The sequence below is a fragment of the Lissotriton vulgaris genome, chromosome 5, assembly GCF_964263255.1.
Source record: "Lissotriton vulgaris chromosome 5, aLisVul1.2, whole genome shotgun sequence".
In the NCBI taxonomy this organism is placed as follows: domain Eukaryota; kingdom Metazoa; phylum Chordata; class Amphibia; order Caudata; family Salamandridae; genus Lissotriton; species Lissotriton vulgaris.
The window spans coordinates 1,627,990,881-1,628,008,505 of NC_141693.1; the positions used below are offsets into that span (position 1 = coordinate 1,627,990,881).

General features: G+C 49.7%; 1 protein-coding gene across 2 annotated transcripts in view; it reads left to right on the forward strand.

The window, feature by feature from the left end:
- LOC147716862 (nicotinamide N-methyltransferase-like) overlaps window positions 1-17,625 on the forward strand; it is a 311,154-nt gene that overhangs the window by 49,392 nt on the left and 244,137 nt on the right. Inside the window, exon 2 of one of the 2 annotated variants that reach the window (XM_086920446.1) lies at window positions 16,172-16,379. In XM_086920446.1, the coding sequence (XP_086776572.1) occupies window positions 16,174-16,379 (206 nt within the window). In that variant the 5' untranslated portion in view covers window positions 16,172-16,173. The remainder of the gene's footprint in view (window positions 1-16,171; window positions 16,380-17,625) is intronic. The other variant, XM_086920447.1, reaches the window with a different exon arrangement.

The following is a 17,625-nucleotide window of genomic DNA, read 5'->3' on the forward strand; positions in this document are numbered from 1 at the left end:
GCCGCTTAAATACTTTTTTAAACCGCGGGAATCCGCTAATACAAAGCAGCTGTGTATGCTAATCGGGAAATCACACTTCCTGTTTCCCTAAAGAATGGCACGAAAAACAAAAGAGGACTATCTGTATCACAGAGTCGTGTTTGTTTACACAAGATATTAGTCCCATCTAATATGGCCGACATTATGAGTGCCGATTAATTTAATTTTATTTATTTTAACGGCCGAAACGAGATACGTGTGAAGAATATCACTAATACTTAAAGTAGGTCACTCGCAAAACAAGCGTATCACTTTCAAAGAGTGCATTCGATTGGTTGAAAAATATACATTCCCTACACGTTACAAACACAATATAGTGTGAATATACGGACAACCATAGTGATGCCACTTGCCATTTTCCTTCAATATGGCCGTGATAATTTTCACACTGTATAATAATGCCATTTCAAACGGTAAATTGCATCATCACTCAAAAGTAAATACCACGCATCAATCTCATTAGCCACTGTATCCAATTAATACAATTTCACAAGGAATCCTAATTAGAACTTCGAGGCAGCATAATTCCAGCGTGAACTATAGAATATGAGCCTTAATATGCCTAAATAGTAATGCTAATTCTAATCGTTATACCGTGAAATATATCCGATAATGGAAATGAGAAACTGCACATTTATTCTCTCACTCCACATACATAAAGCCACGCTAGGATTATGCTGCCTCAATCCTGAGGATCCCTTGGGGCCAACTAGCCCACTAGGTACCTCCAGTATGCGCCAGAGAGCTGTGTTGCATAGAGGTCTTCAGAGGCCACGCCCCTTGTTACAACACTCTGCAACGCAGCTCTGTGGTGCTTACTGGAGGTACCTGTTGGGCTAGTTGGCCACCAGGGATCCTCAGGATTGAAGAGGAATTAATTTCCCAACTTAAACTGCGCCACAGGGTGTGTTTGCACACATGTCAACTCAGGCCCCGCCGCCTCCCTACACCACTGTGCAAACGCGCCTGTGGCGTGTTTTAAGTTGGGGAATTAACTCCCCTTGAATCCTGAGAGTCCCTGGGGTGTGACTAGCCCACCAGGTACCTCCCCCTCTACTACCTTAGTGGCAGCGCAAAACAGGACAACAAACATTCCCAAAGTAATATATCCCTTTAACAGCACACTAGCTCAATGTTCAGAGATGTGGCAATCAACTATGTATAAGGGAATAAACTCGCACATCAACAATAATGTACACAATCCTAACACTATCGGTGATATGCTATACACAACTCACTATACACACCAAAAACTTTTCCATGTGTAGATATACTATTGATATGTGTAGTGTACTGCAGAGTGGATGAAACCATATTATCTCAGACACTGGGGATTATCTCAGTCATGTAGCTGTGTTGTCTCCCCCCCCTTGAAGCAGAAGCGGAGTGGGCTGGTCCAACGTGCGCAACTCCAGTGTAAGACTGTAAATAATTAGCCTCCCCCTTGGGCGTGGTTAACTTCTGCAAAGAGAAAAGAGTCTGCCACAGCGTAGGTCATCACCCTGCCACGTGGCTCCCGCCATGAACACGTGCCTCTTTGATACAGGCCCATTGCAAACTCAGCACCACAGCACCACAGACTTATGTCTGTATCGACTACTGCCTTCGATCTACACTGTGGACAGCATTGTTCAAGACTTGAATTCAGCTTTGGATCTTCACTTTGCACATCATTTAAGTTAGCCTTGATTTATGTAAGGCAGAGATAATTTTCTATGTCCTCAGACTTTGTTAAAATAAGTGACAAAAATCCTTCGTCGATATCTGTACTGACTACTGCTTTCCATCTACAGTGCGGGCAGCAGGGTTCACAACTTGAATTCAGCTTTGGAAGTACACTACGAACAGCATGAAATAAATATAGCCTTGTTTTATTTAAAGCAGAGATAATTGTACTCGATGTCCTCAGATTTTGTAAAAGGATACAACAAAAATAATTTCTTGATGTCTGTGCTGACTACTGCCTTCGACCTACACTGCGGACAGCAGGGTTCACAACTTAAATTCAGCTTTGGATCTACACTACGGACAGCATTGAATCAAGCCATGCTTTGTTAAAGGTAGAGAGAATTCTACTCTATGTCTTCTGACTTTGTAAAAGGATGTGACAAAAAGCATTTGTCTATAACTGTGCTGACTACTGCCTTCGATCTACACTGTGGACAACTTTAATTCAGCTTTGGATCTACACTACGGACAGCATTGAATCAAGCCTTGCTTTATTTAAGGTAGAGACAATTTTGCGCTATGTCTTTCGATTTTGTAAAAGAATGTGAAAGTAAAAGGGAGAAGGGAGCACACAACCTCTCATTCCAGCACATTCATCCCATTGCAGTCTGGTACATGAAGTACGCTTACTTCAAAGTTGCTGTACTGTGCTGTAGGGAGTGACCACTGCGCCTCTGGCCTGGTCGCCCCCCTGCTCCTCTCCGCGCCTGCCACTGCAGCCCTGACTACCTGCTGACAGAGTTCCTTCGCTGACACCGCCAGCAGCGCCCCAGCCGCCGCTGGGCCGCCCGCTCTGCCGGTCCCGTTCCCGCACCTCCTGCCTGCGGCCCCCCCGCCACACGATTGGTTAACCCCTTCCCGCCTCCCAGCGGACCCGCCCTCCCTGCTCCCCTCTTAAGGGGACCTCGCCTGCTTCTAGGGAGCGACCACTGCGCCTCTGGCCTGGTCGCCCCCCTGCTCCTCTCCGCGCCTGCCACTGCAGCCCTGACTACCTGCTGACAGAGTTCCTTCGCCGACACCGCCAGCAGCGCCCCAGCCGCCGCTGGGCCGCCCGCTCTGCCGGTCCCGTTCCCACGCCTCCTGCCTGCGGCCCCGCCCCGTCACGCGATTGGTTAACCCCTTCCCGCCTCCCAGCGGACCCGCCCTCCCTGCTCCCCTCTTATGACGCCCCCTCAGCGACCGCGCAGCGGACGCGCGCAGCGGGAGCACCGATTGAGCGCCGAAGGTGCGCCAAAGGTAAGCCCGTCTGCGCCCATCCGTGCCTGGACCGCGCCCAGTGCCAGGACCCCTGGCCTCCGCAGTTCCCAGCCCACCCGCCGGACGTACGATCCCGCACCCTCATTGCACTCAACGACGGACGAGTCCCGGGATGCTACCGTGCCACCCCGAGACGCTCCCACGGACCCTTCTGCTGTACCGCCTGCAAGTTCACCTGCATCCGGACCTGCCTCGCACCAGCACCCACCAAGATGAACACCAGCAGCAACCACCTCAAGTGCATCCTGCTCAACACCCGCTCAGTCCACAGACACGCCATCGAACTCTGGAACCTCATCGACACCACTCCTCCTGACGTTGCCTTCCTCACGGAGACCTGGATGAACGCCTCCTCAGCACCCGACATCGCCATCGCCATCCCAGAGGGCTACAAGATCACCCGGAGGGACCGCACCGCCAACCAGATAGGAGGAGGCATCGCCATCATCCACAGGGACACCATCCGCATCACGACCTACACCGACGACATCCTGACTACCGCCGAACACCTACACTTCCAGATCCACACCGACCCGAAGACCACCCTCAGAAGCACCCTGATCTACGACCCCCGGGACCACGCACCCAATTCAGCGAGGACATCGCCGACTTCGTCAGCCCGCATGCCCTCCCCTCCGCTGACTACATCCTCCTGGGGGACCTCAACTTCCACCTGGAGAACAACAACGACCGCAACACCACCACCCTGCTCGACAACCTCGCCAACCTCGGGCTCAAGCAACTGGTGACCACCCCCACCCACCTCGCCGGAAACACACTCGACACCGTCTTCTCATCCAGCAAAGACATCGCCTTCAGCCACGCCACAGGACTCCACTGGACGGACCACAGCTGCGTCCACTTCACCTTCAGAAGAACGACGACCCACCACCACCAGCAACAGGTCGCCCGCAGAAGCTGGAGCAAGATCACAGCCGACCAGCTCGCCGCTTCCCTGAGCCATCACTCTCCCGCCAGCTCAGCGAACCCCAGCCAGGCCGCCGACAACCTCACGAAGTGGATCAGCAACTGCGCGGACGAACTCGCCCCACTGAGGACCCCGCCCAGCAGACCCGGCAGCAAGAAGGCCCCGTGGTTCACCGACGAACTCAAGAGCTCCAAGAAGAACTGCCGAGCCCTCGAGAAAGCCTGGAGAAGAGAGCCAACACCGGACAACATGACCACCCTCAAGCTTGCCACCCGGAAGCATCACCAACTGATCCGCGACACCAAGAAAACTGCATTCAAGGACCGGTTGGATAACAACGCACACAACAGCAAGGAACTCTTCAACATCGTGAAAGAGCTCTCCAACCCCAACGCCGTAAACAAGGACATCACCCCATCGCAAGAACTCTGCAACTCCCTCGCCTCCTACTTCCACAACAAGATCGCGGACATACACAACAGCTTCAACACCCAACCGACGAACGCCACGTCCAACTCGACCGAACCACCGCCCCTCACCACCACCCTCCGCGCCTGGACTCTGATCTGCACCGAAGAAACCGTCCGCATGATGAACTCCATCCACTCCGGATCTCCGACCAACCCCTGCCCTCACCACGTCTTCAACAAGGCCGACGCCGTCATCGCACCCCACCTGCGGGACATCATCAACACCTCCTTCACCACCGCCACCTTCCCTGAGAGCTGGAAGCATGCCGAACTCAGCGCTCTAATCAAGAAACCAACAGCGGACCCCACCGAACTAAAGAATTACCGCCCCATCTCGCTGCTCCCGTTCCCATCCAAAGTCATCGAGAAGACCGTCAACAAGCAGCTGGCCGCCTTCCTCGAGACGAATGGATCCCTCGACCCCTCACAGTCTGGCTTCCGAGCCAACCACAGCACCGAGACCGCCCTCATCGCTGCCACCGATGACATCCGAACCCTGATGGACAACGGAGAAACAGCGGCCCTCATCCTACTAGACCTCTCCGCGGCCTTCGACACCGTCTGCCACCGCACCCTAGTGCAGCGCCTCAGCAATGTCGGAATCCAGGAGAAGGCGCTGGAATGGATCATCTCCTTCCTCGACGGAAGAACACAGAGAGTCCGTCTACCACCGTACAAGTCAGAGGCCACCGAAGTCATCTGCGGCGTCCCTCAAGGATCCTCGCTGAGCCCAACCCCCTTCAACGTCTACATGAGCCCCCTCGCGGCCATCGCACGCCAACACAACCTCAACATCATCTCCTACGCCGACGATACCCAGCTGATCCTCTCCCTGACCAACAACCCCGCCGCCGCCAGAGCCAACCTTCACGAAGGAATGAAAGAGGTAGCCGAGTGGATGTCGACCAGCCGCCTGAAGCTGAACTCGGACAAGACGGAAGTCCTCATCCTGGGATCCTCGCCCTCCGCCTGGGACGACTCCTGGTGGCCCCCGACCTGGGCACCGCACCCAAACCGACAGACCACGCACGCAACCTGGGCTTCATCCTGGACTCCTTCCTCTCCATGACCAAGCAAGTCAACGCCGTCTCCTCGTCATGCTTCAACACCCTGCGCATGCTACGGAAGATCTTCCGGTGGATCCCCACCGAGACCAGGAAGACTGTCACCCAGGCACTCGTCACCAGCCGACTGGACTACGGCAACGCCCTCTACGCCGGAACCACCGCCAAGCTCCAGAAGAGACTCCAACGGATCCAGAACGCCTCAGCCAGACTCATCCTCGACATCCCACGACACAGCCACATCTCCGGACACCTAAAAGACCTGCACTGGCTCCCGGTCAACAAGAGAATCACCTTCCGTCTCCTTACCCACGCACACAAAGCTCTTCACGACCAAGGCCCGAGCTACCTCAACAACCGCATCAACTTCTACGCTCTCAAACGACACCTCCGATCAGCCAGTCACGCCCTCGCCGCCGTCCCCCGCATCCGAAGAACAACAACAGGAGGAAGGTCCTTCTCCTACCTGGCCGCCAAGACCTGGAACTCCCTCCCTCCCGACCTGCGCCTGACCCAAGACCACCTCGCCTTCAGGAAGAAGCTCAAGACCTGGCTGTTCGGGTAGCAGCAGCACCCCCCCCCCCCCCCCTAGCGCCTTGAGACCCTCCGGGTAAGTAGAGCGCTCTATAAATGCCTATGATTGATTGATTGATACTTTTTCACCAAAGTTGTCTAGACACATGTTTCTAGATTGAGCCCTTTATCAGTAGAGAGCAGAAGTTGTGGAGAGCAGTGTAAAGTCATCTGGGGTTTCTGAGATACTGCCCAAGTCTTCACTGGTCACAGTACCACTCCACAAGCGCACGGTGCATCCCAGGTTAGCTTGTCAGCTCATTGGCTCAAGGGAGCCTTTTAAAGATCGGGGGAAGGAGCACACTGTCTCTCAAGCCAGCACAGTATTGCATTCGTGTACTGCAGTACACTTACTTCAAAGTTGCTGTAGCTTTTCACCAATGTTGGTGCATGTAGTGCTGTTATCTCTGTGTAGGCACACAGTTACATCGCAGGTGAGCACATCAGCTCCTTTGCTCTAGGGAGCCCTTTAAACACAAATGGGGAGAGAGCACACTGCCTCTCATCCAAACAAAGTTCACCCCATTGCATTCTTGAAAATGCAGTGTGCTTACTTCAAAGTTGCTGTAGTTTTTCATCAAATTTGGTATTAGTGCAGGTAGTGCTGTTCTCTCTAGACCTGTGCTTCTGGGTTAAACCCTTCAACAGTAGGGATTGGAAGTAGTAGAGAGCAGAGAAAAGTCATCTGTGGTTGCTGACATCCTGTTGAAGTCCACAGGTGACAGTACCACTCCACATGTGCAACCCATGTAATCTCGTCAGCTTCTTGGCTCAAGGTAGCCTTTTAGACACAAGGGGGAAGGTAGTACACTGCGTCTCATCCTAGCAAAGTTCACTTCCATTACATTCTGGCAAATGCAGTAGACTTATTTCAAAGTTTCTGTAGTTTTTTGGCAAAGTTGGTGAATATAGTGCTGTTATCTGTAGACACGTGTTTCTAAGCAGTGTAGTGTGTTGGATTCCAATGAATGGTTAGCTGTCAAGTTCTGAGATAAGCAAAATGTTTATATGATCAAAACAATTCAAGATTAGATCACTCCTCCAGTTAAGACGCAGGGTCATTAGGCAGAAGTACACAAGTCCAACTGTATACTTGATTACAACAGGTGCATGATGAGAGTGGGTACAGCTACTTTAGCCATATTATGAGTCATAAAATTCACATAGGATACTAGAAGTTGGCTAAAAAACTGATCCAGATGGCAACATACGCTTTAAAGTTGTATTCTAAATTATCCCTTATTGAAACTCTTACTAGTGTTGAAACATTAACCACACATCATCTGCTTTAAAGTGATATACCTGCCAGCCTTAGGGTGGTTTCCCCCCAATTTTTTGCCTCCTCCTCCATTTTTTCTGATCTTGTTTTTTCTGGCCTTATGACTCTGAGCACTTTACTACTGCTAATCAGTGCTAAGGTGCATGTGCTCCTCTTCTCCAAACATTATAATATTTGCTCATACCTACTTGGCAGTACCCTGTGTGATCAGGGCCTGTAAATTAAATGCTACTAGTGGGCCACAAATGCAAAAGAAACAATTGATGGATGGAATGCTGAAAAAGCAAACATTCACCCCCAGTCACAACAATCTGGGTTTAATCCATCATTTTTTTGCACACCACACCACCCCAGTGTGGACCCAGCCATTTGCAAATCAGTCTCTACCCTGTTCCTTATGGGAACAGTCAAATCCGAACTGCAAAGCCAGATCCTCCTTGGACCGGTAACAGGCATCCTGTGACCGGTTTCAGGGCATCACCCCTCATCAGCCAGGCTGAATCCAGAGGCGCAGAGAGCATGGGGCCCACGTTTGGGCATACCATTCCCACTGAGGGCGACAAATGCAAAAGAAACAATTGATGGACTGAATTCACCCCTTGCTGTACTAATTTTATCACCCACTTACCTAGCCCTTTACATTCGTCTCAGGCCTGCAATTGCAGAGCCAATGTGTTCAGTTTCAGCTGCGTTGTCGGCCTGGCAAAATAAACCATTTGCCAGGCTCAAACCCTCCTTTTCTATACCTGTAAGTTATCCATATGGTAGGGCCTGGATATCCCAGAGAGCAGAGTGCCATGCATTTAAAAAGTTGGACATGTATTTTTAAGTCTTGCATGCCCTGGTGGTGAAAAACGATTTCACTACTGCAAGCCCTATCTCTTTAGTAGGATAACATTGGGGTCACCTTACTGCATTTTACTAATGTAATTTCCAAATGAGAAGAGATACCCCTTCAAGTTTTGTGTTTCTGGAATCACAATTTGAAATGCTATTCTGAAAATTCCACTTTTCAAACGTTTTTTGCTATAGCCATTTGGAGCCTTCAGACTGCGTGGGTCACATGGCTGGATGTAGTTGGCAGTTGGGTTTTCTGTATTCTTCCTAGGCAGCCTCACACAATGGGAGCTTAGGTGTGACAGGCATGGATACGAGGGAGGAGCTGGGCCAAGCCTCACTTACACATGAATTTGTTGTGTCGAGGCTTCACACAAAGAGCCTAACGACCTTGCATTGTCATTTTAGCCAGCTTGGAGCCATGGCAAGGGAGGTAGGGAATCTCATTCATATCAAAGACACTATCTAGAAGCTTCTCCCACCTTACAGAACCAGGGCACCAGTGTTTAAAAGAAGGATCTCAGACAGTAACTCTTCGTTAGACATAAGGACCTGTGGATACTCTGCTAGGAAGGACTGCTGTGCTGCTGAAAGGAGTTTGATCTGTTGGACTGCCACTCTGAAGGAGCTGCTGCCCTCTTGTTTTGGCCTTCTGCCTGCAGCCCTTTTCTCTGGGGCAGAAGAACTGGACTTGCAACCCATCTTAAACCCAGGGCTTCAGAGCAACTTAAGCGGCTAGTCTGCTGAATTCCTGATCTGAGCCTTAGGGACATACCAAACGCCCCTAAAGCTTCTGGATCTGCCTACAGAGAATCCCAAGTTGTGCCCCTCAGGTCCTAGACCCTTGGTGTGGCCCAGCTAGCTTTTACATCAAGCTCTTCAGCTCTTACTGACCACAAACAGGCCCATTCACAACACAACAGCGCCGCTTACACAGAAAATCAGAGCGATCCGCCACCAGCCCGTCTCTTCGCACAGCAAGCATTAATCAACATGAAGGACCAACAATGTGAGGGTCCAGTTCGCCCATCCATGATGCCCGGTCTGCTTCTTGCATCATGCCAAACAATCAATCAATCAATCAGTGACACTTATAAAGCGCGCTACATACCCGTAGGGTCTCAAGGCGCGGGGGGGGGGAGCCGCTACTGCTCGAACAGCCAGGTCTTCAGCTTCTTCCTGAAGGAGAGGTGGTCTTGGGTCAGGCGCAGGTCGGTCGGGAGGGAGTTCCAGGTCTTGGCGGCCAGGTAGGAGAAGGACCTTCCTCCTGTAGTCGCTCTTCGGATGCGGGGGACGGCGGCGAGGGCGTGGTTGGCTGATCGGAGGTGGCGTTTGGGAGCGTAGAAGTTGACTCGGCTGTTGAGGTAGCTCGGGCCTTGGTCGTGTAGGGCTTTGTGTGCGTGGGTGAGGAGGCGGAAGGTGATTCTTTTGTTGACGGGGAGCCAGTGAAGGTCTCTCAGATGTCCGGAGATGTGGCTGGTTCGTGGGATGTCGAGGATGAGTCTGGCTGAGGCGTTCTGGATCCGCTGGAGTCTCTTCTGGAGCTTGGCGGTGGTACCGGCGTAGAGGGCGTTGCCGTAGTCCAGTCGGCTGGTGACGAGGGCCTGGGTGACGGTCTTCCTGGTCTCGGTGGGGATCCACCAGAAGATCTTCCGTAGCATGCGTAGGATGTTGAAGCATGCCGAAGAGACGTTGTTGACTTGTCTGGTCATGGAGAGGGAGGAGTCCAGGATGAAGCCCAGGTTGCGTGCATGGTCTGTCGGTTTGGGTGCGGTGCCCAGGGCGGGAGGCCACCAGGAGTCGTCCCAGGCGGAGGGAGAGGAGCCCAGGATGAGGACCTCCGTCTTGTCCGAGTTCAGTTTCAGGCGGCTGGTCGTCATCCACTCGGCTACCTCTTTCATCCCTTCGTGCAGGTTGGCTCTGGCGGCGGCGGGGTCGTTGGTCAGGGAGAGGATCAGCTGGGTGTCGTCGGCGTAGGAGATTATGCTGAGGTTTTGTTTGCGTACGATGGCCGCGAGGGGGCTCATGTAGACGTTGAAGAGGGTGGGGCTCAGAGATGATCCTTGGGGGACGCCGCAGATGACTTCGGTGGCCTCTGACTTGTACGGTGGTATGCGGACTCTCTGTGTTCTCCCGTCGAGGAAGGATATGATCCATTCCAGCGCCTTGTCCTGGATTCCGACGTTGCTGAGGCGCCGTACTAGGGTGCGGTGGCAGACCGTGTCGAATGCCGCGGAGAGGTCCAGGAGGATGAGGGCCGCTGTTTCTCCGTTGTCCATCAGGGCTCGGATGTCATCGGTGGCGGCGATGAGGGCGGTCTCGGTGCTGTGGTTGGCTCGGAAGCCGGACTGTGAGGGGTCGAGGGATCCGTTCGTCTCGAGGAAAGCGGCCATCTGCTTGTTGACGGTCTTCTCGATGACTTTGGCTGGAAACGGGAGGAGCGAGATGGGGCGGTAATTCTTGAGGTCGGTGGGGTCCGCTGTTGGTTTCTTGAGTAGAGCGCTGAGTTCGGCGTGTTTCCAGCTCTCGGGGAAGATGGTGGTGTCGAAGGATGTGTTGATGATGTCTCGCAGGTGGGGTGCGATGACAGCGTCGGCCTTGTTGAAGACGTGGTGAGGGCAGGGGTCGGTCGGTGATCCGGAGTGGATGGAGTTCATCGTGCGGATGGTGTCTTCGGTGCTGATCGGGGTCCAGGCGTGGAGGGTGGTGGTTGTTCGGTCATGGTGTGCGTTGGTTGGTTGTTGAAGCTGTTGTGTATGTCCGCGATCTTGTTGTGGAAGTATGAAGCCAGGGAGTTGCAGAGGTCTTGCGATGGGGTGATGTCGTTGTTTCCTGCGCTGGGGTTGGAAAGCTCTTTGACGATGTTGAAGAGTTCCTTGCAGTTGTGTGCGTTGTTGTCCAACCGGTCCTTGAATGCTGTTTTCTTGGCGGCGCGGATCAGCTGGTGGTGTTTCCGGGTGGCAAGTTTGAAGGAGGTCCTGTTGTCCGGTGTCGGTTCCCTTCTCCAGACTTTCTCGAGGGCTCGGCAGTTCTTCTTGGACCTCTTGAGTTCGTCGGTGAACCATGGGGCTTTCTTGCTGCCGGGTCTGCTGGGCGGGGTCCTCAGTGGGGCGAGTTCGTCCGTGCAGTTGCTGATCCACTTCGTGAGGTTGTCGGCGGCCTGGCTGGGGTTCGCTGAGCTGGCAGGAGGGTGCTGGCTCAGGGAGGTGGCGAGCTGGTCTGCTGTGATCTTGTTCCAGCTTCTGCGGGCGGCCTGTTGCTGGTGGTGGTGGGTCGTTGTTTTCTTGAAGGTGAAGTGGACGCAGCTGTGGTCCGTCCATTGAAGCTCTGTGGCGTGGCTGAAGTCGATGTCCTTGCTGGATGAGAAGACAGCGTTGAGTGTGTGTCCGGCGAGGTGGGTGGGGGTGGACACCAGTTGCTTGAGTCCCAGGTTGGCGAGGTTGTCGAGCAGGGTGCTGGTGTTGCGGTCGTTGTTGTTCTCCAGATGGAAGTTGAGGTCTCCCAGGAGGATGTAGTCAGCGGAGGGGAGGGCATGTGGGCTGACGAAGTCGGCGATGTCCTCGCTGAATTGTGTGCGTGGTCCAGGGGGTCGGTAGATCAGGGTGCCTCTGAGGGTGGTGTTCGGGTTGGTGTGGATCTGGAAATGCAGGTGTTCGGCGGTGGTCAGGGAGTTGTCGGTGCTGGTCGTGAGACGGATGGTGCTCCTGTGGATGATGGCGATGCCTCCTCCCATCTGGTTGGCGTTTCGGTCCCTCCGGACGATCTTGTAGCCCTCTGGGATGGCGATGGCGATGTCGGGAGCTGAAGAGGCGTTCATCCAGGTCTCCGTGAGGAAGGCAACGTCTGGAGCTGTGGTGTCGAGGAGGTTCCAGAGTTCGATGGCATGTCTGTGGACGGAGCGGGTGTTGAGCAGGATGCACTTGAGGTGGGTGCTGCTGGTGTTCGGCTTGGTGGGTGCTGGTGCGAGGCAGGTCCGGATGCAGGTGAACTTGCAGGCGTGGCAGCTGAAGGGTCCGTGGGTACGTCGCGGAGAGGCTTGATGGCATTCTGGGAGTCGGCCGGTGTTGAGAGCGGTGAGGGTGGCGGCGGAGTACGTCAGGCGGGTCGGTAGGGGTCTTCGTGGGCCAGGGGTCCTGGCACTGGGCGCGGTCCAGGTGCGGACGGGCGTAGACGGGCTTACCTTTGGCGTGCCTTCGGCGCACAATCGGCGCGTCCGCTGCGCGTGACCGCTGCGCGTTCGCACGGTCGCCATTTAAGGCGAAGTGCGCAGGTGGGCGGAGCAGCTGGGAGGCGGGAGCGGGGAGGGTACAGAATAGAAAAAGGGGCGGGGAAAAGCGGCGGTGGTGGGAAAGGAGGGCGGAGGGCGGCGAGGTAGGCGGACAACAAGGAAGGAAACCACAACACGGGGGAAATAAAAATTATACAGAACGGGCACAAATTCTCAACAAAACAAGGAAAACAAGGAAAAAACCAAAGTTATATCAAACAGGCACAAATGTTAGACAAAACAAGGGCAAAAACAACCGCAGCGGCGCCCGCCGGCAATCGGCAAAACGAGGCAGCAGCGAGGCAGAGGGCAGGCAGGGGGCACACGCAGCAGCTGGTGGCCGTGCGGCGCGGGGGTGTCCCACAAGTGGGTCAGTTATGCTCTCCTTGCTCCTTGCTCTCCAGTGTAAATGGCACAAAATGTAAGAAGGAAACCTTCAGCCCGACTAATCTGGGATGGTATCTGACCTGAACTCAATTGTGGTTGGCTTGAACCTTTGACTGTTACCTGGTCCAGTGTGAACACATATCTGTGGTTGGTGCTTTATGCTTTAAAGCACTATATTGCTGTTTATTCTTGAAAAATGAATAACTTTTAATCTACTGATTGGATTTTTGGCATTTTGGTCTTGTTTTATTGATTAAATCTGACTCTATTTTCCTAACGTTGTTGTCCTGTGTGCTCCTTTTGTGGTGTGTTTTCTCTATTTTAATGTCTGAAGTGGTGTTTCGCAAATTATTTACACATTGCTTCTGAGTTAAGCCTGATTGCTTTGTGGCAAGTTACTAAGGGGTTAGGACACCCCAGGCTCACACCCCAGTCAACCAGCAACACAATTGATTATAGGTAGGATGTTGCAATAATCTGGGATAGGAACTTTGCTGACTGCATTGCTATAGTAGAGAAATAAATCAGTCATGTTCTTGATGCTGAGTGTGCACTTAGTGTCAAATTCACTTTATTCGGTTAATTAAAACCATAAAAGTTTACTACAAAAATGCATTACAAGGAAATTTACAAAAAAAATAACAAATAAACACAATCATCACAATTTATCAAAAAATACATAACTAATTCATTATTTTACAGAATAAAGAGGGGAAAATTTCATACAAGTCTTGACACAAGCTGCACATTATTAGCAGCACTTCCTTTCTTCTTAATCCTGACAGCCGAGGTTAGAAAACTAGCTATAGCAAAAATTTCCCATGTATTATTTAACATTTGCAAATAAATTAAATCCGGTCTTTCATGAGTAAAACCTTTGCCTTTTAAAATTGGTATTATAAAACGATTACAGATAAGCAAAAAATATTCACAGAATAAGACAAAATGCGAGAATCCTGAGTAGAGAAATTGTCACAGGTACATATATCTAAGTCCTCCAGCTTTTTCCATCCCTTTGGCTCGGCAAAAAGCAAATGTAGTTGGTTTAACCTAAATCGAACCAATAGGAAGCGATGGTGCTGGTTAAACACAATGGTTAAGTATGGCTCAATCGTTAATGATGTACATATCAGCTGATGAGCCCGAACAGACGGTATGCTTAACTCATTCTGCTCTCTATCACTTTGAGATACTAGAACATACCTATTTTTAACCCACAATTTGTCAGGTTTTAATAATTTCTCCGGGGAACAAAAGAGCTCAGGTCTGCCTGAATAAGCTGCAGTCCTTTTGACCTAATTTATCCATGGGATGCTACTTGCCAAGTCAAGAGTTAAACAGTCACGAATGATAACACGGTTCATCTCCAGCTCCGGATTTGTCCAAATACTTATCCATTTGAGCAGAGGAGCCATTCCAATGGTGTCTGTTATATAACCTATGCCCATTTCTTGATGAATAATATAGGTGGATGTCTATGACGGTACGGCTAGCAAATTTCTTGGAAATCTATTTTCCACTATTTACACGTTCCCAGCATTTCTGTGCAGTTACTGAGCAAAGTAAAGAGGATGTTGAGTCTGTACTACTGTCCTCCGCACCCATCTGAGCCAGGCCTGTGTTTCCCAACTTGTTTCACTTTGTTCCACACAAGAGTGAAGTTCTGGGAGACTGACTGAAGTGGAGCAGTCAGTATAATATGATGCCTAACTTTCTTGGCTGGAGTTATCGATGTCTCTAACGATTGCTACAGGATTTGATGAAAACTGTGACTATATGAAGTCAAAAGTATTATGAATTTGGTCTTCACATGGTCACTTGTTTGGTCCATTCTTGTCTCAGGTAACTGACCCAGCCATCCAAATGGGGAACCACTATTATTAGAAGAGTGGGAGAGCTGAGTGGTAGGAATTGTGTGTATCCCATAGATTCCACAAGTTTACCTCAATTAAAATGTGAGGAAAATGCATGTTTTTAGCTAGATTTTAGTTGAAGTTTTTAGGATGTTTTGGGTACACAAATGGAGAGGAGCACCCTGGAATTCCCTATGTGACTAGCTTTCAGAAATGTCTGGATGTAGTAGCTATCATTGGGTGTTGGGCCAGTTCAAGCCGATATTCCACAGCCTTCCACATTATCAAAATTGGTCATTTTTCATGGTAAATATGTAATATATCCATGTTATCTTTCCAGACTCGGGCACTAGGTCCAGCTTCACAAGCAGGGTACCGTTTTTATTAGGGGAAGTATGGGTCTACAGAACAGTAGAAACCGTGTTATGGTCCACTGAGTTTCTCTCCATTTGTAGCTTTCACATGTAGGCCAGTGTGAAAGAAAGACATATTTTGTGAAATGCACTTCGAATACACAATAGTAGGGTGTAATGCCAAGATGTACAAATAAGCGCTATTCCTAAATTCAATATACTGAGTACATTTACAAAATGCATTCCTTCATACCAATATGTCATCCATTAGATTTTACTATTTTAATAACTGCATGGTTTATCTAAATTGGAAAATCATTATAGGCTGCTGCCCAGTTGAATCTCAGGTTATTGTGTTTTATGATACCCAACACACATTGAATATCCATAGAACCAAAAGGCATTGCTGGGTTTAATGCTACATTACTTTTGTTAGTCAGTCAGCAGAGACAAAAAATTACTAATGAAAATATCACCAATTTTCTTCATGAAAGCAGAGATTATAGTGACGCACATGCTTTCTTTTAGAGCAATACTTTCCCATTTTTGCAAACAACAGCCATAACATATTGCTATGCTTTGGCTATTGTCTTGGTTGTTTCCAGGGGTATCCACAAACCCTAGGTATATTTAGAATCCCCAGGATTTCGGAATAACATTAAGAAAATGTGGCCTGAATACCTTTTTTGGATGGGTGGCAACTCTTAGCAGCTAAGGGGGTAAAATGCTGTAAAAGTCTACCAAGCTATTTGTGATATTTAGCAACCAACTTCTTTGTTGCTCATAAGATGTAGACTGCAAATATACCAATTTTCCCCTTTATATGTATATTCTCACTTTTTCCATAAAGCAGAACAAGGTGTAACGCCCTTTTTTGATTGCGTATAGATATTTCATCGAAGTCAGTTATTAGGTTAGGAGACTCAAACAAATGAGGTAAGCTCAAAGAAACAACATAAAACAGAGTATGTAATGGAGCCAACTGCAATTGAAGCCTGTCGAAATATGAATTGAGGTCCGCTTTATCATTCCAAATATCCTAAATATCAATAAACTAATCGTCACTGGATAGAACTATTAATAGCGATTGTGCTCTTTCACAAGTAACATTTATTATTTCACATTTTTCAAAACAGGCATGGTGAAAGGGGATACTATCATGCAAATTGGCATGACCTACCTTATACATTTCCTTTTACCAACCTGCGAGTCCTTCAAAGAGATCTTTGTCGTGGACACGATTGACAGCAGCCTCGAGGTTGTTAAAAAATGGCTGGAGAGGGATCCTGGAGCCATCGACCTTTCATCAGCTGCAAAATGTTTCTGCGAACTTAAAGGGTGCAGGTATACATCCTAAAAACGTATCAGGTCTTTAAAGATACTTGGATGATTATTCTGTTTCTGTCGTGTATGTTGGTTATGTCAGAATGTTCTTCTATTACTGTGTCCTTCATAGTACCAGTTAAACTCAACTGCTTTATAGATTTGCAGGCAAAGAGCTAAGCCTGAATAGAAGTTCAACAAGCAATGGCAAAGCCAAAAGGTGTGGCTTTGCTGCAATGCATGCATTGACAGACAACAATCCAGGAAAAACTCTTGCATAGAGTACAATTACAGTTGCACATGCATATCAACAGAGACATGTCCTGGATCCTGGTACCAATGCACATAATGCAAGAGCAAAAGTGTTTGCTGCCGGTGCAGTGCATGCATGGGATCTGCGGCCATTTTGTGTTGTGTGTCCATGATTGACTTTACCTGTCACCTGTGAGTATGATCCCATAGGTAGTGAAATGTGCACTGAAAATGTTGTAATCATAGCTCATCATTCCTCCCTAACCTATTTGTGTTAAATGTCTAACTTCTCCAAATATTGTCAGGTGTCGAACGTTTACGGTTGCTTAACTATGCTTTGCCATGAATTATTTTTCCACTTACCCTATGCTGCCATCAGATCAGAAGCCATCTCCCCTCAGTAAGCAATCCATGGCTATACACCAGAACCATATATACCTTTCTTGCTAAGGTAGTCATATGGCGCGAGGAGGTTAAATTCTTACTTGGCTTTGGTTTGCCACAAAACTGTGCTAACACTGTCCCTTTGCAGAAGTAAAAGTAAGCTATGAAAGATAATGCTACTTTTCTCTTCTTCCTTCATAGACGTATCTCTAGCTTCCATTAGAGCTGTAGTTGCAACACGCGCACCAGAGAAGCAGAGGTTTCTCTTTTTTGTCCTTTTATTTCCAAAAGTGACAGAAAAAACGAGGGGCGTATTTAAAATCCTCTAACGCTACTTTGTCTGGTGCTCTGGTTGCGTTGACCATTTCACAATTTTACAAGGTAGCCCTAAGCCACTTAATATGGCTTATTGCCACTTTGTAAATATGCCTCTTTCCGCTGCAGTCCGCTGCTCAAAGGGGAGGGCAATGGGTGTTGCTGTTGGCGTTCCACCACAACAATCATTGCTTTTCTGACACTGCCCCATATTTACAAGGCTGGCGCAGTGCCAAACTCTAAGACCAGGCTATACCTGGTCTTAGACTGAATATACAAGAATAAATTATAAATGACTCCTCGTTTTTTGCTCTTT